Genomic DNA, 22,503 nt, shown 5'->3' with positions numbered 1-22,503 from the left:
GTTTGTGATGAGCCTTGGATTTTTCTATTAAGGAGGTATTAATTTTCTTCTTCTCCCTGTAAGGTAAATGTAAAGGACCCCTGGACAGTTAAATCCAGTCAAAGGCGACTATGGGGTTGCAGCGCTCATCTCGCTTTCAGGCCAAAGGAGCCAGCATTTGTCCACAGACAGTTTTCTGGGTCATGTGGCAAGCAGGACTAAACTGCTTCTGGTGCAACGGGACACCGTTACGAACGCCGGAGTGCACAGAAACGCCGTTTACCTTCCCACCACAGTGGTCCCTATTTATCTACTTGCACTGACATGCTTTCGAACTGCTAGGTTGGCAGGAGCTGGAACAGAGCAACAGGAGCTCACCCCGTCACGGAGATTCGAACCGCCGACCTTCCGATCAGCAAGCTCAAGAGGCTCAGTGGTTTAGCCACCTGCATCTCCCTGTAAGCCCTCCACTAGCTCAGTTAAACACTTTGTTGTTTTGTTTACAGCACTGTTGGAAGAATTTACTCCCCTGGTGGAAAGGCTTGGATTGGATGAAAATTTTGTAGACATCACTGAGATGGTCGAAAAAAGGCTGGGACAATGGAAAAAAGATGCCTTTTCTCAAATCTCTGTCTCAGGCCATGTATATAACAATCAGAGTAAGTACTTCGCCCTTCCTAAGCGAGGTTGCTTGGCCTGTTAGATGCACCTCTTCTTAACTCTTTCCGTTTGCTTCTCAGCTGTCGATTTACATGATCCAGTGCACATACGATTGGCTGTGGGGTCTCAGGTGGCAGCGGAGTTGAGAGCAGCCATGCACACCAGGCTGGGCCTCACAGGCTGTGCAGGAGTGGCAACTAACAAATTACTCTCCAAGTTGGTGTCCGGGACCTTTAAACCAAACCAGCAAACTGTTCTGTTGCCGGAGGGTCGGCAGGACCTCATGAACAGCCTTGACAATGTCATGAAAGTGCCTGGTAAGATGGGGAGGGGGAGATTCCTCTGCTTCAGTTACACAGGTGCACTCACCTGTATAGGTTAGGTTTAAGAGGAGGGGTATTGGGGAAGAGGTTTCTTCTTTTGAATGGGTGGCGAGAAAAGAGAAATTCTACCTTGGTTTATTCTGTACACACATTGTGTGTTTTTTGTGTATCATTTTTTTATTAAATTTTCTGTTTTACGATTTAAAATATTCATTTAAACAACCTCAAAATGTCAGTGATTCCTCTTCTTCTCTTTCTATGGTTCATTTATCATATCATAAATCCCTGCATATTTTACATGAACAAAGCCATTCAGTATTCCATTATTACATCCATCAAAACTTATTTACGCTGTTGAATTTATCATAATGCTGTCAATGTTTTCAAGTGTACACAATCCCGCCCGCCCCATACTCAATAAACATTTTCCAATCTTCTTTAAACGTATATTCTTCTGGTTCTCTTATTCTGTATGTTAGGTCCGCAAGCTGCGCATATTCCATCAGTTTAAGTTGCCATTCTTCTTTAATTGGGACCTTGCTTGCTTTCCATTCTGGGGCTAACACAACACAGGCCGCAGTCGTGGCATACATAAATAACTTATTTGGACAGCTGGGAATTTTAATCTGAATTATCCCCAACGAAAAGGACTCTGGTTTGGTTTTGTATTTTGGAAAAGCACTTTTAAACTTTTTTTAAAAAAATCATTATGAATTATTTCCCAATACTCTTTTACCCTTTTATAGGTCCTATTCTGTACACACATTGTTACCTTTCTTAGTGGCCGAATACCTATCAATCTGGAAGCAAAAAAGGCCGTTCAGAAATAAGGGACCAGTTTTTACATACTAAGGGGACTTCCTGGGTTTGCTTTCAAATAAATAAATATGCTTGTGGACATGCCTGAAGCCTCCTGCTGTCTTTGAATTGAGGACTTCCTAGTTCAAGGCCAGCATTCCATTCCATTTCATGCCAGTCCACTGAGAGATTTTCACTCCCCTGTACTTGTAGAGTGAACAATTTCTCTTGTGCAGGTATCGGCTATAAAACAGCAAAGCGCCTTGCGACGCTGGGACTCACCACGGTGCGTGACCTTCAGACGTGCCCGGCTGCGATCCTAGAGAGAGAGCTGGGATCTTCAGTTGCCCAACATATCCAGAAGCTCAGCTGGGGAGAAGATGATTCCCCAGTCAGCCCATCGGGGCTCCCTCAGGTATAAAGGAAAACGCAGGTGCTCAAGGTCTTCACAAGAGCCAGTGTGGTGTAGTGTTTAAGAGCGGTAGACTTGTAATCTGGTGAACCGGGTTCGCATCTCTGCTCCTCCACATGCAGCTGCTGGGTGACCTTGGGCTAGTCACGTTTCTCTGAAGTCTCTCAGCCCCACTCACCTCACAGAGTGTTTGTTGTGGGGGAGGAAGGGAAAGGAGAATGTTAGCCGCTTTGAGACTCCTTCGGATAGTGATAAAGCGGGATATCAAATCCAAACTCCTCCTCCTCCTCCTCCTCCTCCTCTTCTTCTTCTTCTTCTTCTTCTTCTTCTTCTTCTCTGCCTCCATTCTCAACATTCTGCCATGCCCTAGTCACTGGGGGTGGATAATACTTTCTCAGGCCAGGTCCCACATTCCCTCATGGCAGACAAAGGCCAGAGGCAAAGATGGGCAGAGCAATGGATGCAAATCTAGATTCTGTGTCATAGGTTCTATTCGATCCACACACACACCAGCTGTTTCAATACAGACCTACCTCTCCCCAAGAGGCATTAAAAAGTAAAGGGAAAGGGACCCCAGACCATTAGGTCCAGTCGTGACCGACTCTGGGGTTGCAGCGCTCATCTTGCTTTATTGGCCGAGGGAGCCGGCGTCCAGCTTCTGGGTCATGTGGCCAGCATGACTAAGCCGCTTCTGGTGAACCAGAGCAGCGCACGGAAACGCCGTTTACCTTCCCGCCGGAGCGGTACCTATTGATCTGCTTGCACTTTGAGGTGCTTTCGAACTGCTAGGTTGGCAGGAGTAGGGACCAAGCAATAGGAGCTCATCCCGTCACGGGGATTTGAACCACCGACCTTCTGATTGGCAAGCCCTAGGCTCTGTGGTTTAACCCACAGCACCACCTGCGTCCCCAAGAGGCATTATCACAGATTAAATAATTTCCATCCCGACAAAAGCTTTGAAATGGACATTCAGTAGGGATGTTGAGGGTTTTGGCCCAAGAAGAGTCCTGAGGGCCAGACAGAGATATCTGGAGAGAGTGACTCTCCCTACCTCCCTGCCTGAGTTTTCTTGTTGTTGGGATCTGTCTGTCTCAAGAGACAATGGAGTGTGGTATCGGGGGTGAAGTCAAACCATTGCGTTAGCAGCAACAAAATGACCTCCTCAGGGCACAAGCCTGGGCAGTGTGTCTGGAGGTCCTGGGCTGCCCAGATGACAGAACCCCCCTCTCGGCCTCACTGATGTGGTCCAAAGGAAAGCAGAGCAATATGTTTGGTACTGGCTTGGCTGTGATTCATCAGAAGTTTGACTTAATGTATTTGGTTTCCCCAAACACAGTATCTCAAAGGTGATTTCACAGCATGCAAAGTCTTAAAGAACAAAGACAGTTGGGTGAAAAATCAGCCCGTGCAGAATGTACAGGTCCATTGTTTCCTCCAATTAAGACCTTCAAATTTTTCCCCGCCCCATTTGTTGTTGCTGCGGTATAAACAATTACAGTAATATATTTTTTTTTAATGTTCTGCAGTCTCTCAGTGATGAAGACTCCTTTAGAAAGTGCTCTTCCGAAGCCGAAGTGAAAAAGAAAATTGAAGAGCTGCTCGCTAGTCTTCTGGACAGGTGACCTTACTGTGGAGTATCTTATCAGAAGAGATGCGCCTGGGCATAAGCTGAAATATCTCTTATAAAATATGCACCGTATTTTTCGCCCTGTAGGACGCACCTTTTCCCATCCAAAAATGAAGGGGAAATGTGTGTGCGTCCTATGGGGCGAATGCAGGCTTTCGCTGAAGCCTGGAGAGCGAGAGGGGTCAGTGCGCACCGACCCCTCTCACTCTCCAGGCTTCAGGAAGCTATCCGAAAGCCTTGGGAGCCCACGGGAGTTCCCGCCGGGCTCCCAAGGCTTGCGGACAGCAGCCTGCAGCCCGAAACGCGGGGAGCGCAGCAGAGCACACCCCGGGCTTCGGGCAGCTCTCCGCAAGCCTTGGGAGCCCATGGGAGTTCCCGCCGGGCTCCCTAGGCTTGTGGATAGCAGCCTGCATCCTGAAGCCTGGGGCGTGCTGAGTAGCGCGCCCCGGGCTTCAGGCAGATATCTGCAAGCCTGGGGAGCCCGTGGGAGTTCCCGTGGGCTCCCCAGGCTTGCGGGTAGCAGCCTGTTCTGGGGTCTGGGAAGCTTGGGCTTCCCCTGCCCCAGCCCCGCACCTGGGGAATTTTTTTTTTCTTTATTCCCCCCCCCCCAAAAAAAACAAACTAGGTGCACCCTATGGGCCGATGCGCCCTATAGGGCGAAAAATACGGTATATTTGACTTGGCTATCATCATGCATGTGTGTGTCATTTGTCCTGCCAATGGTTCTTGCATTCAAATCAAGCAGGACTGGGGACCTGCAAGCACAGGGCCTAAATGCCACCCCTCCAAGCCTCTCTCTGTCTGGGCCTCTTGCCAGGCCAGGCTTCCTCTCCCCAGGTCTTGCCTCTCAACAGTCTCCTCGAATGCTGTTGCGTGGCTGGAACATCTCCCTGTGCTGTGATCATGCTTTTTCCCTGCCAGGATGGAAAATGGAGATTGGCGTGTGTCCATGCAGAAGCTATTGGCTTTTGTGTGGTCAAATCAAGAGTCGGTTCTGTTGCTCCGCCCACCACTGGCACTTGACACTTGCCCCCCCCCCCCGAAGGTCACCCAGGAGGGAATGGGCTACTTCCATTCACAGAGGGAACTGGAGGCCAGTGGAGGATTCCACTGGAATCAGAGGTGATGTGGCATTTCCACCAATGTCCCTTGAGCAGCCTTCTGCATGACCTCTTATGCTGTCCCCCAGTCCTCCAGAACAGGTTGTGTGTGTGTGTGTGTGTGTGTGTACACACACACACACACACACACACACACCCCACATATTTTAACATATCAGTTCCAACAGTCATACAACATAACTTCTCATCTTATATGTTTTTAGACTTCCATCAACGCCTCTGATGATTTTCCGTTCTTTATCACTTATTATGAATTTCTTAATTTCTATATTACATTTAATTATCCTTAACTAATAATTCTTTCTTGCAATATTTCAAATAATTCACCTTACAAAACTTCTCACAGTCCTACTAGCATAATCTGTTCATCACAGTTACTTTTCAGATAGTTCATATATTTACTCCAGTCTTCTAAGAATCTCTGATCCAGCAGGTTTTGAATCCTTCCTGTTAATTTGTCTAATTCTGCATAGTCCATCAACTTCATCCTCCATTCTTCTTTCGTCGGTAGTTCTTCTTGCTTCCATTTTTGTGCCAATAATATTCTTGCTGCTGTCGTTGCATATAAAAACAACTTACAGTCCTGTCTATTAATATCATCTCCTATAATGCCAAGTAAAAATGATTCTGGTTTCTTAATAAATGTCTATTTCAACATCTTTTTCACCTCATTATATATCATTTCCCAGAGGTTTTTTACTCCAGAACAGGGTTTCTAGGGGCAAAGGAGCTACAGGAGGAAAAGGAAATTGGCAAAAGTCATCCCACCCTCTCTTTCTGCTAGCGGGAGCCACTCACAAGATCAGGCTTCCTCATAAACTCGGCCCTCCAGATGTTTTGAGACGACAATTCCCATCATCCTTGACCACTGGTCCTGCTAGCTAGGGATCATGGGAGTTGTAGGCCAAAAACATCTGGAGGGCCAAGGTTAAGGAAGCCTGCACAAGATGCTTCTGCCAGTAGAACCTAAATTTGAATCTCAGCCATAATCCAAAGCACTTGGTTTAATAGTGTTGATAAAGTGTTGCTTTCTCTCCTTTGGCTGAAGAAGCTTCCCCAACCCTGACACTGACACACACACACACACACACACACAGAGAGAGAGAGAGAGAGAGAGAGAGAGTGAGTTTGTGGCCCCCATAAAATTACCTCCCAAAACAATGTGGCCCTTGATGGGGTGGGGATGTCACCCACCTATCCACGTAGCTGAAGTGCTTGGAATATTCCTGCCGTGCTGTAAAAATGCTTGATAGGGTTTAGTTTTCTTGAGCCAGGCGAAACTGAGATGTTTGGGAAATGGTAGGCATGTCAACCTCGGTCTGTTTCTCCATGTTTGTTTGTTCGTTCGTTTTGGTTAGGTTATACAAGGATGGAAGAAAGCCACATACCATAAGATTAACAATCCGGCAGTTTTCCCCTACCAATAAATGGTTTAATCGGGAGAGCCGCCAGTGCCCCATTCCATCACATGTGGTCCAGAGGATCGGAACAGGTAACTTGCCTTTGTGGGGTGGGGGGGACGTCTCCTTCAAGATGCGTCTTGCACCACCATTGCATGCTTTTCAACGATTGGTCAAGATACACGCCTTGGAGCTTCGGTTGACTTGAGCCCCTTCCCTCCTTGCTGGGTTGCTTTTCTGTTCTGCCTGGTTTGGTTTTGTAACCAGTTAGTTTTGTGGCTTTATTTTCTGATGTTTATTATGATTTTGTGCTTGCTGCAGTTGTGAGATTTTTGTATCCTGACCTGGGACTGTTCCATTAAGGCTTTTAAGTGCAAATAACCAATCAGAAGAATTGTGTCCAATGAAATTGTACTTCGAGTAGACTCATTAAAATTAATGGAGCTAGGTTAGTTGGGCCCATTAATTTATATGGGTCTTCTGTGAGTAGCGCTAACACTGGGTACATTTCTAAACAACTGAGGTGCAGAGGCTCATCACACTAGCCATAGCGATTCCTCCAAGGAAAGCAGAAAACTGCCTGCATCTTGATCCATTACATAATGCCTCCCTACACATACACAGGCACCAGCACATAGCACAATACCCTGTTTACCAGTATTAGCTGACAGTGAGCTGGAAAAGGGTGGTGTAGTGGTTCACATGTTGGCCTTGCACTGGGGAGAGCAGTGTACGTGACCCAGAACAACATTCATTTTGCATTTCATTCTAATCAAGCACTATTATGCAATGAGGTGTGGTCATTTAAACCACTTGAGGAACCCCAACTAAGGAGAAAAGCATCCAGTCTCCCTACAGCAAAGAGCAGCAATTACCTAGACATGACAATGTGTTAGGATTGCAGTCATGATGTTTCTTTGGGAGTAAGTTCAGTATCTTCTTCATCCCAGGCCTACTGGTAGCAACCATTTTTTATCTACCTTGTCTCTTTGTTCCTAGCACCCTTCCTTCCCTCCCTCCCTCCATCATAACATACAGACTCTCCCAGCTGTAAAGACTGGGAAGTATCTTCAGAGTCCCCTCTGAGCCAGTGTGGTGTAGTGGTTAAGAGCAGTTGACTCATAATCTGGTGAACTGGGTTCGCTTCCCCGCTCCTCCACATGCAGCTGCTGGGTGACCTTGGGCTAGTCACACTTCTCTGAAGTCTCTCAGCCTCACTCACCTCACAGAGTGTTTGTTGTGGGGGAGGAAGGGAAAGGAGATTGTTAGCCGCTTTGAGACTCCTTGGGGTAGTGATAAAGCGGGATATCAAATCCAAACTCTTCTTCTTCTTCTCTTATGAGCCCTTCTTTGCCTCAGTGCCCTGTCTCTTCTCCTTCAGCTTCCCTTCCTTGCTCCTCTGTCTCAGCTCTTTGCACTAGAGATGAGAAAGCATCGCTCTGCCTGTCCCCAAAAGAGATCAAGCCTTCAAGTGTCTGACGTCACTGCTTGCAAAGGCCCATTTTGGTGAAAAGCCTGATGCTCCCTGCTCCAAGGTGCCCTCCTCAATTTACTTTGGGGGCAGGGGTAAGGCAGAGATAGCTTTGGGTTCTCCCAGTTGCCACTGAATATACTCTCTTCTGGTGACTAGGAGTGTCCACAACAAATTTTGCCTAACCCTTTCCCTACTGAACACCCACCCACCTATCAGTTGCCTTGCATCCAGGCTCCCTATATATTGTTTTCAATTTTTTGCTTCTCTGCATCCTGGGCTTCAGACCACCCCTGCATCCCATCCAAGCAAAGAACTTCCCTTCCCTCATAGAAACGTGGAACTGAGCATTGGGTGCCAGCGTGCCAGCTCTGGTAACAGGTATTGGAGGCATCATTGTTACAAGTACCATACTGTATAAATGGGCATTAGCCAATCTGATGTCCTCCAGATGTTGCTGGATGACCACTCTCACGGTCCCTGACCATTTGTTATGCTGGCCGGGGTGGTGGGAGTTGGGAGTCCCAACATCCAGAGGGTACCATGGCATCTCCCCCAGTATAGATTATCTTTACTGGAATTCTGGTGCAGATCTTGTTCGGCACTGTAAAACGTGTGTAACTTCAGGGTGGGTTTCTCCTGCTTAAATGTTCACATCCAGGTGACTCCAAAGTCAAGACACACCTGGTTGCTCTCCTGATGAAACTGTTTCATAAGATGATAAACGTGCAAGTTCCATTTCATCTGACGCTTCTGAACGTCTGCTTCTCCAGCCTCAAGGCCCCTCCTGCTTCCGCCAAGCAGACTATTGGGTTTTATTTAACTCGTTCACCACCCTCTTCCAGCTGCAGCAAAGTCATTCATGTAAGTTCATAACTGTATTTCTTTTTGTAAAAATAGAGAGAGAGATATGTTACCTGCCCTGTCCCAAATAAATGTTTACTTAAATTCACCAAAAAAGAGCTGAGCTCCTCACCTATACTTTGTGAATAAGAATCTCATCTAGTACACCAGTTCTGCCTGCTGGTATTGGATGTGTCGCTACCACAAATACAGTATAGGTCAGCGGTGGCCAACCTGGTGCCCACTGGATTACAACTTCACAATCTCCTGACCGTTGGCCATGTTGGCTGGGACTGATGATAGTTGAATCCAACAGCATATGGAGGGCACCAGGTTGGCTAACCCTGGTCCCTATCAGAATTCTGGCACAGATCTCAACAGCAGTTTTATATACACCCACACACCCACACCCCCACACCCACACACACACACACACACACACACACATATATATATATATATATATGTAACATGTGTAGAGGAGGCAGACTAGTGAAAATATTTCTGGACTTACTCACAAGAGTATGGTTCAAAGAGCAATTAGAAGAGATTGACAGTCAACTGAATGATGCTTGTTGGGTATCTCAATCTACCTTTGCCAAGCTAATGCTGTCTGCAAATGTTTTGGACTACAACTCCCATCAGCTCTAGCCAGTGTAATGAATGGACTGGTTGGATGCAGAGGAATGGTGGGAGGAACTGGCTGGGGAGCCAGCAACAGGGCTCAGTGAGTTGGGACAGTCTGTAGCAGAGAGAAGTCAAGAATGAGAGGCAGAAGCTGAAGCAGGAGAGTGGAAGGAGGGAAGTCAAGAGGCAGAGATGAGTCAGGCTGGTGAAGTTATAGGTGTCTCCCCCCCCCCTGCTGTGACAAGCTCCCCTCTCCCCAACTGTCAGGCTTTGGGAACTCAAACCCCCCCCCCCCAGGGCTGTAGATAAGCAGGACACAGCGAAAAGAGTCTCTTACCATTTAAAAAGTTTTTAATGATCACAGCAAAAGAACAAAGCATTGATTCTCAGAATGAAAGTGCTTCCAATTAAGGTTTCCACCCACTTCCCCCCTAGTCACTTTGCTGCCCTGCAATCTGATCTCACAGCCACCATGCTTTTTGCGTAGCCACCTTATCTGCTGGCCTTATCTATGTGGCCTTGGGCTGATAGGCTGGACACTTCCCAGCTAGAGAGAGTCTATTAGCTCTCTCTCTCTCTCTTCCAGTTCTTCTCCTCCTAGCTGTCCCCCACTTAGTTCTGCCCAGCTGTTGTCTTCCAAACTATGTCCCTCTGCAAACTACTGTTCCAAATCTATACTGCTCCACTGCTCCTGGGCAGCTTCAGGATCCTGGTCAGGGGGAGGGTGAAGCTCCCACCATTTCTCATCAGAGCAGTACTCCTCAGTACTCTGACACTGACTTGCAGAACCAGGAGAGATGTGAAACGGGAGGAGCAAATACAGACCGCACGCAGGCGCAGTCTCTGATTGCTTGCAAGAAGCGCTGGAGAGGGGAAGGTGGGGAGCTTTAGTCATGGCAACTTATTTCATGGATTAGGCCCTACTACAGGGTATGAGCTGCTGTGCTCATTAGGCCCGAAACCCAGCCAAGTCTCTTGAGTATCGTGCTTCGCTAATAAAGAGTTAGCCCCAGCTTTAAACTGTGTTATTTACTGACTAACTCTGCGGCAGCCAGGCTGGGGCTGGTGGAAGCTGTAGTCCGAAATATCTGCTCAGAGCACCAGGTTGGCAAATAATGTTCTTGCACAAAAAATTGTGCCATTTGTGTTGCAGGAAACAGAAGGTATGGGTGCAGGACGAATAATTTCAGGAGATAAGCTGGACTGCTGTGAAGCTTCATCAGAGGTGAGGGATGCTATAAAAAGTCGACTGGAGTCCCCAGACCTCCCAAAAGATACTGGCCTTCTTGAGTTTCCGCTTCATTTGCTTCCTGATGGCATTGACTGCAACGTGTTTAACCAGCTTCCAGCAGACATTAAGGAGGAGATTATTTCTAGCCAAATGAGAGGAGATTCTACAGCATCTCTACAGGAACGAACATTATGGGTCCCAAGGGAAGGAATGCCAGCTAAGGCACAAGACCAAATGAGCCACGCGTCTCAGGACATAACCTCTTTGGCATGTGGGGGCATGGCATCCACCAACGACAAGCCACCGCTAGCTGTAAACACTTGTACTCCCAGCTGCCCTCTAGAGACTGGCGAAAATGCCTCAATTGCTGACGCTACTGTGGGTGTTAAAAGCTCGCCCCCAGTTCCATCTCAGCCTTCATTTCTGCAGCTTTGTATTCCAGAGGGGCAGAAACACCCAGACAAAGAAGCCAGCAACGAAGGTTGGAAAGACGGTTCAAAACTTGTCCTCCCTCCCAATATCGATCCCCAAACCTTTTCCGAGTTGCCTACAGAGATGCAGAAGGAACTGTTGGTGGAGTGGAAGAGCCAGGAGCCTGCCTCCAAGCTGCGGGCTGGCAAAACTCAAAACAGGCTCAAAAGGGAAAAGAAAGCCCCCCACTCAAACAGTTTATTAAGATATTTTAAACCCAAATGATCACCAAATACACTGGGCTATCAGTGCAGTGTTGAAACTAAAGAAAATCACATGGCTGAATTCTAGGATGGTGCCATTTCTGACAGCAGCTGGAGAAGAGGGCTTGTTTTGTTTTGTTTTAGTGCACCCTCAAGTTAAATACATATATAACCTTCCTGCACATGGACAACTAGCTCTTGTCTAGCCTTCTCCCCGATGTGCAACTTTGCTACATGATAAGGGTTTGCTTCTTTAATATGTTGGGAGTGCTCAGAAAATGCAGCTACCCACATGCTATCTGCTATAATTGGGAAAGAACCTGACCATGTGATTTTGATTTGTGCAAGTGAGCTCTAATCCAAAATCCCTTTTCTCTGAAATGTAAATTTCTTAAAACTCTGGAGAAGAGGTACAAGAAAGGGAAGTGTGTCTGTGGGGGGGTAATATTAAAGGAACACCCCCCAGGAAATATTGCTCCCCCTACTCTCACCGTCAAGCACATTGTGGTGATGAGATTTCTGACCTCTGAAAAGACAGGTGAGAATATGGGATGGGCGAGGAAAAGCACGTAACGGGAGACATGAGACAACAGACATGAGCAGATGGAAGTTGGTGGACCCAGATCCTCTGGTAAGGCAGGGAGATTCAGAAATCCATTTTTTTCCCCATTTCCATCCTCAAAGTGGGAGTAGTTGACACAAACACAACCAGAATTCTTTGTTCATAAACACAATAAAGTGTGTTATTAACCATGGAGTACGAGTCTGAATTCTTATGACAAACATACATACTTCTTCCCACTTATGTGTAGAGCAGGTCTACTGTCAGCTCCCTGGAACTAAGCTTGTGTTCCTTAAAGAACTTGGAAGCTGGGAGAAATTTTACAGGTGCATGTGTTCCTATTTTAACATTTATGCTGTAAAGGCACTCCGTGCATGTGTATTTAGGAGTAAGCACCATGGTTTTCAAGGGGGCTTACTCTCAGGTAAGTGTGTGTAGCACAGCTGACTTTGTCAATGCAGCCTTCATGCCAAACAGTCACACGGACCCAAGTAACTCATGCCCATAGTGGTTGTGGTCAATATATATTGTGTGAATGTATGTATGTGTATCCCCAGCATTGAGATCAGGATATAATCTGGGGCTGCTGAGTCTCGCAAGTGGAATTAGCATAACTGCACCCCTCACATCTCTCTCCTAACAAATGTCATCAACCAGGCCTGAAGCCAGACTGAAATGGATCCACATTTCCAGTCTCCTTGAAGCATGCCTGAAGCGGGACAACTGCCATGTTCTCCAGCACATTGCCCAAAAGGGACATTTGCCATTAGGCAACAGTTGTCTAACACTTCTGGGTCCAGAGAGGTCCTCTAAGGAAGAGATGCACCACCACCACCACCTCCTTGAAAGCAGATGGTACCTCCCCCTTCTCCAATGAAGCCTTGGCCACTCTCTGGACCCACCCAGACAGCACCCTACAGCTAGCTATAAGAAGCCAAGGTTGGCATTAGTCAAGGGGGCAGGGGGTCAGCTGCGCTTATCCAAGAAAATTGTCCTCAGGCCACAATAAGATAAAGTGGTCCAGAAGGAGAAGATGGTGCAGTGGATTCCTCTAGTGTGGACTTGCTCCAACTGTGGCATCCTACTCTGCCTAGATCTGAGTGATTTTGTCCCTAAAGTGCCTTGCAAGGTTGTTACAGCAGACCTCTGAAGGAGTCACAGCAAAGCTCTCTTGGCCAGGTAACAAAAGCCCATTCACCAGTCCAAGAAGAAGAAGAAGAAGAAGAGTTTGGATTTGATATCCCGCCTTTCACTCCCCGAAGGAGTCTCAAAGCGGCTAACATTCTCCTTTCCCTTCCTCCCCCACAACAAACACTCTGTGAGGTGAGTGGGGCTGAGAGACTTCAAAGAAGTGTGACTGGCCCAAGGCCACCCAGCAGCTGCATGTGGAGGAGCGGAGACGCGAACCCGGTTCCCCAGATTAGGAGTCTACCGCTCTTAACCACTACAACATACTGGCTCTCATTTGGAAGACCAACATTTGGAAGACCTCACGCTCCTCACCCTTGCCATAACATGAAGATTCACTCAAGGTGATTAAAGGTAGCTATATGTTTTCTTCCCAGTTCTTAATGCAGAGGATGGTTGTTTCCATCACATACTACCTGCAAGCTTCTTTGTGTCTGCCCACGTCCGGAGACCCAACTCTGAATGAGATTGATCTTTGCCTGGCCCAACATGGCAGCTTCTAAATGGTCCACACTGACCCCCACTGAGCACGCTCTCTCTGAGCCTTTACATTAAACCAAACTTCAGTGACAGTTGTGCACTGCAAAGAACCTTCCTTTCCACTCTCTGGTAGAATTTTATAAGGCGTTTCCCTTCAGTGACTTAATTCCAGCTTTGAAATCCATGATCATGTTCATGATGCTCATTGGCATAACCGAATCTATGACAGAAGGCATTAACTTCCCTCCTAAGTCCACCTGGACAATCGCCACAAACTTGGAGTGCTCTGGGTTGCTGAAAGAGAGGAATTGTTTTTTATCCATTAAGAAATCGGAAATTACACACAGTTCTAGGAATCAAATATGACACTATAACCTGGCAGTAGTCTGTATTACTACTTCATCATTATGTTTGGCACTTATTTCTACTAACCCAAGCAAACGAGACAGTTTTTCTCTCTGAGACATTAACCTCAAAGCATTGCATTATTAGATTTTGCATGCACCCCTGCACCATAAGGTTCCAGGGAGAGTTACAACAATTAAAATATACCCTTCTAAAAACAAACAGTTCTGATTATCGGAAGGGGGGAGGGGGAAAATTAAACTGTTAACAGTGAGAATTGAACAGTACAAACTCATCAACAGATGGGACCCACAGAACAGAACCAAAGAGGGAAAATTCAGCAAAAAAGCTTCCCTTCGCTATACACTTAAATCATTTCCCCCTGCCTTGAACTCTGGAAAGCCTCTGCCAGTCAGTGTAGATGGCACTTTGCTGAATGGACCAATGCTATTCTAGGCTGCATTAACAGAAGTATAGTGTCCAGATCAAGGGAAGTCATAGTACTATTCTATTCTGCCTTGGCCAGACCACACCTGAAATTCTGTGTCCAATCCTGGGCACTATAATTTAAGAAGGTTGTTGACAAGCTGGAACGTGTGCAGAGGAAGGCAACCAAGATGATCAAGGGTCTGGAAACTAAGCCTTACGAGGAGTGCTTGAAGGAGCTGGGTATGTTTAGCCTGGAAAGGAGGAGACTGAGAGGAGATACGATAGCCATCTTCAAATATCTTAAGGGCTGTCACATGGAAGATGGAGCAAGCTTGTTTTCTCCTGCCCGGAAGGGAAGGACTCAAACCAATGGCTTCAAGTTACAAGAAAGGAGATTCCAACTGAACATCAGGAAGAACTTTCTGGTGGTAAAAGCTGTTCAACAGTGGAAACAGTCTCCCTTGGGACATTGTGGACTTTCCTTCCTTGGAGGTTTTTAAGCAGAGGTTGGATGGCCATCTGCCATGGATGTTTTAGCTGAGATTCCTGCATTGCAGGGGGTTGGACTAGATTAAACTCAAGGTCCCTTCCAACTCTTCTATGATTCTATGCTTCTATGATTTGGTAGGGCATCTTCCTATGCTCCTATTCATGTAACCAAACTACAACTGACGCAATGAAGTTATAAAGAGCTCTTCTGCCTCCCAGCTTGGAAGCCATCATGATGATTTACCCTTCCCTGCAAATAAACAGGCTGTGAGGACCACTTACCCTGGTATGGGACAGCACGCATAGCCAGAAGGGTAGTTTGTTCCACGCACATACTTTGGAGTTGGAGGAAAGGCTGGGTGGTCCACACTTACAGCTATGGGGGGGAACAAAACGGAATTTAAAACCTGCTCCACCAGCAAACATGGTGACCCAAACATACGTCCAAGCAACAAATCACCTATTGGCACTAAGAATAAAAGAGCAACATACTGTGTGTGTATTAATAATAATTTTTTATTTACAGTGGTACCTCGGGTTAAGTACTTAATTCGTTCCAGAGGTCCGTTCTTAACCTGAAACTGTTCTTAACCTGAAGCTCCACTTTAGCTAATGGGACCTCCTGCTGCCGCCACGCTGCCAGAGCACGATTTCTGTTCTCATCCTGAAGCAAAGTTCTTAACCTGAAGCACTATTTTTGGGTTAGCGGAGTTTGTAACCTGAAGCGTATGTAACCTGAAGTGTATGTAACCCGAGGTACCACTGTATACCCCGCCCTTCCCGGTTCAGGAAACCGGGCTCAGGGCGGATAGCAACAAATTTAAAACACTTAATTGATGCAACGAAAAGCAGCATAATATACAGTGAATAACAATAAATTCAGAATTCAAAAATAAATTTGGGGGGAAATCCATCCAATAAACATTAGAGCTAGCTGGCTAAATTAGTCCTGTTTGGGCCAGTGAGGAGACCAGGGGAGAATTAGCTGTGGGATCCCAGAGCAGGTAATCTTCATAAAAGGGGAGGGAGAGGGAAGGAAGGGGAATAAAAGATCAGGCTAAATTCAAATGGAAAGCTAGGTGGAATAGCTCTGTCTTACAGGCCCTGCGGAAGGAAGTTAAATTGCATGAAAATAACATGCAAATAAGCTCTGCTAAAGTGTGTAAGGGCAAAAATACTTTAAAAAGAATATATTAGGAGAAATTCACATTAAAATGTTGATATATTTTCATTAGGACTTTTTTTCCCTAAGGAGCAAAATGAGGCGAGGAGTGTGGGGAACTGGACGTAAGATCGGAAATATGAGAAACAGGATTTGTTCATCCCTACTTGAAGGATATGGGTATCGTTCTCTAGGAAAATAATATGGGGTTTTTAGGGGTAGGAGGATAACAGAGCTATTTGTTTTCTAAGTTAGTATTTATTACAGTTCTATTCTTCCAGAGAGCTTAAGACACTTCATATGGAGGTTAGCCCACTGGCTTAAGAGCCAACTCCTAGGGACTGAGGTCTCTTTGGTCGAATGAATAAAATAAAATATTGTGATGACTGACATATAAGCTACGGGACAAGGATAACTGTGACTTTAAAGATGAATGGGAACCCTTTACAAAGTATCTGAAGACGCAACAAAGTGAACTGGACTCCTTGGCAGGTTTTGAATAAACATTCACAAACTTTTTTATTGATAATAATCAGCTAAATAGTTTGAGGATCTATACAACTTTGTAACATGCAGAAAACAGCAGTCTCAGAGAAACCAAAGACTGGAACTGAGGGAAGTCGGGTTTTTGTGTGGGAGGGTGGGGGGAGGGAGGAAAAATGGGGGGGGGGACAAGGATGATATGTTTTTGGATAGTATGTCTTGTTTTAATTTTGAATAAAAAAACTTTTTAAAAAATTGTGATTATGTGGGGTGGAGTTTACCTGCCCCCCCCCCAATATTTTATTCAAGTTGGTACCCCTGCCCACTAGTGTATTCTACTGAGGGGAATCACCAGGTTCTAAACTGGTTATGTGTGAAATCCATTTCTTAACCCCTTCCCAGCAAGTAATATTACTTACAGTTTGTTGTCAATAAATCTCCATCATATGTCTTAACATGCAGCAAGTAGACAAAGTCCCTTGGCGTAACCAGCCCCAAGCCGTAACTGTGTGTAATACTTTGGTAAACGAAAGTGTCCTGTAGCAAATACAAAACAAATAAATAAACAAATTGTTAAAGCATTGGCCCCAAACTTTCTTGGCTGCTTCAGGGTATCCTGCCTACCAGAAAAACAAGTTGAAGAGTCTTGATATTGTGCTTCGTCAACCAATTGCTAGGCTTCACCAGCCAAAAGCAAAGCTGGCATTTTCAAGCATGCAGGCACTGCTGATGCTCAGCTCAGAGTTCAACATAGAAACACTGCTTTTCACTGATGTGGCAGAAGGGTGGATAGAAATCCTTTCAGTAAAATGACTGAGCAACTAAATAAATTATAGTGGTTCCTTGGTTCTCAAACGCCTTGGTACTCAAACAACTTGGAACACCAACACTACAGCAAGTGTTCTGGTTTACGAACTTTTTTCTGGAAGCCAAACATACTCCGTTTTGAGTACCACACTTCCGTTTTGAGTGTTACACTGACAATTTGAGTGTCTGTCTGTTTTTGCGACTCATTTGTTTTTGTGACCGTGTGGAACCCACTTCAGCTACTGATTGATTGATTGTGTGACTGCAGTACATTGTTTATTGTTTTCATTTTATGGATCAACGGCCTTGTTAGATAGTAAAATTCATGTTAAATTGCTGTTTTAAGGGTTGTTTTTAAAAGTCTGGAACGGATAAATCCATTTTGCATTAATTTCCACGGGAAAGCGCACCTTGGTTTTAGAACGCTTTGGTTTTGGAACAGATTAAGTTTGGGATGGAATGGATGGGTGTGTATGGAATGGATTACTGTATGGAATGGATAGGGATCAGAAACAGGTAACCAACCTCATCCTATGCATCCCCAACACTTCCTAAAGAAACCCTGTTTCTTCAAACATCAGAGTCCTACTGAAGTACCTTCCTATTCATTTCTTCCTTATTTTTTCCTGGCTTTTAAAAGTGTTGCCCCTGCCCCAATCTTTCTAGGTAGTTTCAGAACAATTGGAAAGAAGGACATTAATACATTTGAGGAAAATGGATTAAAACAAGGGGAAAAAATATTTTGTGCAGGTGGGATGGCTTACAGTACAATCCAGCCCAAAGATCCACCAGGTTGAGGGAGTTTGGATTCAGCAGAACTTGGGCTCTCCCAGCTGAGCTGGCAATACAGCAGTGTAAGTCTCTCACCCTGGCTCACCCATGGCTAAGCTAGCATAAATCCCCCCCCAAAAGGGGAGCGTTATGGGGAAGTGGGGGAGCACAGCAGATAGAGACTTACACCTCTTCCAAACCCTTTTCAGCTCAGTCACATGAACTAGCAACCCGGCAGAACTTAACCAGGAAAAAAAGATGGTTCAAGTCAAATTCCTACAAATCCCTCTTCAACGAAATCTGGAATAGAGGTAACAAATGCTGGCTTTCCATAGTTAGGAAAGCTCTGCCAGGGAAAATAAGTTCCCTCCTTCCTACATGTCTGAGGACAAAGTAGTAGGCTATTGCCATGTGTGTAGCATACTAAAGTCAGAAAGGAATTGCTTTCACTAACTTTCCTGAACAGTAGCTATATTGTATGTTATTTTTGAAGTGCATAGCTTATTTGCTATGTCTTTAAGAAGTTGGCAGGTATGGCCTTACACGCTACGAAGCATTATGGGCTGCATCCTATGAAGTCATCCTTTAGCCAGCTAGCCCTAGTAATCATCTAAAGTTTATTGGATGGATTTCCCCCCTAAATTGATTTTTGAATTCTGAATTTATTGTTATTCACGTTTTATACTGTATTTTATGCTGGTTTTTTGTTGTATCAATTAAGTGTTTTAAATTTGTTGTTAGGTGCCCTGAGCCCGGTTTTCTGAACTGGGAAGGGCAGGGTATAAATAAAATTTTAATATTATTATTATTATTATTATTATTAATAAGCGCAATGACTTCTGCTTGTGCAATGGGATTCCCTCCTCTCTCGCTGTGTACCCATCAATCTGCTCCAGGAGATTGACGGGAAACCAAGAACGTATTGAGGAAGAGAGAGGAACTCCTGCCCCACAGGTAGAAGTCATTGCACTAAGGAGATAACTTCTTTAGATGCAACCCTAAATAATGTACAAAGATGCACCTATGAAAACCCAGAGTTTTATACAGCCGCCAAAGGCACAAGTCCTGTTTGTCCCCCATTTCAGCTCTGCCAGAAAAGCCAAAGTAATGCCTAGGCTAACACACCCCAGAACTTCAAAACCCCATTAACTTATGGAATCACCTGGTCAATTGTATCTACAAGTTTGTACGACTGTACTGCTCTGTCCCACTTGTTGCGGTACTCAGCCCGGAAAATGAAGGGAAAGAGTTTAGGAGCCGGTACTTCCACTAGCGCTTCAGCACGATATCTAGGTTAGATACGGAAACAGAGGTAATTCAGAGGTGTTTGGTTTGTATCGGGACTTGAGGAGCAGTTCTACGCACACAGAAGAATGAGGCAGTAGAACAAAGCAGTATAATTTTAGACTGGCATGGGTGGGGAAGAAAGGAAGGCACTTGTGACAGGAATTTTATGGTCTTAGACATATGTTAAATGTTCATAAGTGTGCCAACCAAGCACATACATAGATCAGCACAGGAAGACCGACCTGGAACCATTTTGATTCCCAAACTGTCCCAAACTGACCAAATGTTTTCTCTGCAAGGTCAAAGGAAAATGGAAAAGCCTCCCCATTGTCTTTTCCTTCACAAATCCTGTCTTAAGGGTATGTCTGTGTTTGAACAGGGTGTGAACCGGTGACATGGCCCAGGAATTTATATTTATCATTACAAAAGACTAGCCGGGCTCCCCAGGCAATCCAATCAAGTAACCTGCCAGACAGGAGATAAGCAACAACAGGAGAAAAACAATATTCAAATGTTCTGTTTTAGACCGCCTTTTCTGTGATGTAGGTGTGATGTTTCTGGGGGTGGTCTTGATCTACAGGGTGGCAATTTCAAAAGTCTTTATAAGGCCTTGCACGCCATTTTTCTGGGTTCCCTCCTCTCTCCTGTGGGTGAGGGGAGCACCCTGTTGCAACAGATCAATAAAGATCAAGCTTACTAGCTGCTTTGCTTCTCAATATTCTCTGGTTGGCCTCTGTTATTCTCTCCTACCAATAAGGGAACCTATGTAAGGACTTTATATGGGCTCTTGGACACCCCATAAAGGAAAAGGGCAATTTTTGTTTACAACACACTGATGCATGAATGAAAAGAGAGAACATCTACGGCAGCCTTAGCTGGGACTTGTCTCCTGCCTGACACCCTGGAGAGCTGCTGCCAATCAGTGTGGACAATATTGGGCTAGGTAGACTCGTGGTCTGACTTGATACAAGGCAACTTCCTATGTTTCTGATAATTCATTCATAGAATCATAGAACTGTAGAGTTGGAAGTGACCACAAATCTAGTCCAACCCTCTGCAATGCAGGAAGGTCAACTAAATCTTACATGATTTGGAAGCTACAGGTAGTGAAGAATGCACCAGCCAGACTGTTCACAGGAGCAGGCTACAGGCAACATGCCACCCACCTCTGTTTAGAGAGCTATACTGGTTGCAATAAGGCAGGTTCAAGGCTCTGGGTGTAAATTCACAAAGCCTTAAATAATCTGGGACCTCCAGATTCCTTATGCTCCATCTTGATCGCTGAGATTCCCTGAGGGTCCAGTCAGCCTTTACTAGAGACCACGCCATTAGTATGGAAGGCCCTGCCCTGTGGAACTCCCTGCCACTAGAGGTTCAGCAGGAATGATTCCTGCCTACTTTCAGAGGGTCTGTTGAAAACTGTGTCATTCAGACAGTCCTTTGGAACACGATGTTTTCCTACCCACCAACAACCAGCTTCTACTGATGCTTCTACCAACATTGCTATAATCTTGCATGTTGTATATTGCCTTGCTGTGTCTTTTATGAAAAGTGTGGCTTGTAAATGTTTAAATAAATAATGAAACAAAATTAGTTTTTTTTTAAAACAACAACAACACAAGCTTTCACCTTACAGCATGGTATTTTGGGATCCATGTAGCATTTAACATGGCAACTGACTGGCATGAAAAATTCAGGAATCCCTGGGATGGGGGAGTGACTACTAAATCAGTTTTGAGGTCTGCAGTATGGACATGCATGGAAGGAAATACACAGGAACCAAAGCCCTGTATACTTACAGAGTTCCTGGGAAATCTGTTGAAGGTCTTGATGACACTGAAATTTGTTTCTCAGGTTGACAATAAAGGAAAGGAAAAAATAATAATCAAATCCCTCTGAAATATCTGTAACTTAAAAAACAAACAGACCCCAATTTTAAAAAAACTATTGTTTTACTTCTAAATCTCTGGTTGCCTGTGAGAAATAAGAACTGCCTGTAAATTGACCAGGCATCTTGGGATGTTTCCTTCTTCTTCTTTTTAAAGTTGCAATTATTTATCAGCAGGCTGATAAAAAAAGAAAAACCTGCCATGGGCTAATAACAGTTTGGGGCTTAACAGCAAGAGAGAAATAGTTGAAAAAAGATGAACGGCATTGTTCTTACTGCACTTTTCACCACTTTCCATCCCACTGGATCATGAAGGTACGAGAAAATTTTTATGGAGAGGCCCTCTGAAAGTTTCTTATAGTCCATCTATCTGTGAAAATGGCAAAGCAAAGGACAAGTAAGTGTCGCAAGGACAGGGGGTGGGGATACAGCACGTTTTATTCATTCCACAGAGCACCTTAACTTGCTGGTCAGAAGGTCGGCGGTTCAAATCCCCGCAATGGGGTGAGCTCCCGTTGCTCGGTCCCTGCTCCTGCCAAGCTAGCAGTTCGAAAGCACGTCAAGTGCAAGTAGATAAATAGGTAAGGTAAATGGCTTTTCCGTGCACTGCTCTGGTTCGCCAGAAGAGGCCTAGTCATGCTGGCCACATGACCCGGAAGCTGTACGCCGGCTCCCTCGGTCAATAAAGCGAGATGAGCGCCGCAACCCCAGAGTTGGCCATGACTGGACCTAATGGTCAGGGGTCCCTTTACCTTTTAAGCTTCTGAGGGTAATGGGGCCCTTTATATGTTCAGCTGTTTAGACCACAGCACCACCCACGTCCTTTATCAACAACAAATTGTCGCTGTTTTTGTGTGTGTTGAATATATACTATATAGTAATTGATGGACCTAATAGGTATGTAGGTTTTATTTTATTTGTTTTTTATCTTATATTTTGGAAATGTACATCCAGGCGCTTTCCCCCCCTTTAATCTTTTTTGGGGGCCCCAAGAGAGTGGGGCCCTAAGTTATAGCTTGTTTAGCTTTGTACAGTACGTAAATCCAGCACTGCCAGTATGGGACAGCTGCATTTTCCTGCATTGATTCTCAGGGTCCCTTCTATTGAATCTATGAATCGCTTCAAGTTCCTCCTGCACGCTAATTCCCATCGCTTTCCCGGCTTCAAGAAGGCGGCTCGCCTCTTGGAGGCGTGTGTAGATGCTGCTGCAACAGAGCCGCACCAAGCGCTCACCTGGGTCTTGCCGCTCGCATCCCTTCTAATCTCCTCCTTCCCGGCTGCAACTCGCGTTTCTCCTCGGTGGGGGGCGGTGTGGCTCAGCAGCATTGTGATGCGTTCGCCCGCGGGGCGTGCCGGGAGTTGTGGTTCGCAGGGGGCGCTTGCTCTCCGAACGCCGGGCAGCCTCACTGGCATGCGCGGTGGCGCCGGCCTCAGCAATGGAGCATG

General features: G+C 45.5%; 2 protein-coding genes across 4 annotated transcripts in view; one reads left to right on the top strand and one right to left on the bottom strand.

The window, feature by feature from the left end:
* POLI (DNA polymerase iota) overlaps window positions 1-11,923 on the top strand; it is a 17,923-nt gene extending 6,000 nt beyond the window's left edge. For 2 of the 3 annotated variants that reach the window (XM_028749022.2, XM_077936481.1), the window contains exons 4-10: window positions 486-638; window positions 720-956; window positions 1,997-2,175; window positions 3,699-3,790; window positions 6,279-6,412; window positions 8,453-8,655; window positions 10,415-11,923. In XM_028749022.2, the coding sequence (XP_028604855.2) occupies window positions 486-638; window positions 720-956; window positions 1,997-2,175; window positions 3,699-3,790; window positions 6,279-6,412; window positions 8,453-8,655; window positions 10,415-11,188 (1,772 nt within the window). In that variant the 3' untranslated portion in view covers window positions 11,189-11,923. The remainder of the gene's footprint in view (window positions 1-485; window positions 639-719; window positions 957-1,996; window positions 2,176-3,698; window positions 3,791-6,278; window positions 6,413-8,452; window positions 8,656-10,414) is intronic. The other variant, XM_077936482.1, reaches the window with a different exon arrangement.
* STARD6 (StAR related lipid transfer domain containing 6) lies at window positions 11,292-22,491 on the bottom strand. The gene is made up of 6 exons (XM_077936484.1): window positions 21,334-22,491; window positions 20,969-21,018; window positions 19,045-19,171; window positions 16,724-16,841; window positions 14,942-15,035; window positions 11,292-13,690 (listed from the first exon to the last, which is right to left on the bottom strand). The coding sequence occupies exons 1-6, from the start codon at window positions 21,421-21,423 to the stop codon at window positions 13,534-13,536; spliced, it is 636 nt and encodes a 211-aa protein (XP_077792610.1). The 5' UTR covers window positions 21,424-22,491; the 3' UTR covers window positions 11,292-13,533.
* Between the last annotated feature and the right edge of the window lie 12 nt (window positions 22,492-22,503).

Source organism: Podarcis muralis, chromosome 11 (genome assembly GCF_964188315.1).
Source record: "Podarcis muralis chromosome 11, rPodMur119.hap1.1, whole genome shotgun sequence".
NCBI lineage: Eukaryota > Metazoa > Chordata > Lepidosauria > Squamata > Lacertidae > Podarcis > Podarcis muralis.
Note: the sequence above shows the minus strand (reverse complement) of the source record. Positions and strands in the feature narration are given on the sequence as shown.

What these genes read in the sequence shown, in the direction of transcription:
- STARD6 (XM_077936484.1), bottom strand. Translation starts at nt 21,423, where the DNA reads ATGGACTATAAGAAACTTTCAGAGGGCCTCTCCATAAAAATTTTCTCG. An exon ending in GGAAAGTGGTGAAAAGTGCA is followed by an intron (nt 21,019 to 21,333) that starts GTAAGAACAATG and finishes TGTCAACCTGAG; the next exon opens with AAACAAATTTCAGTGTCATC. An exon ending in TTGTAGATACAATTGACCAG is followed by an intron (nt 16,842 to 19,044) that starts GTGATTCCATAA and finishes TATTTGCTACAG; the next exon opens with GACACTTTCGTTTACCAAAG.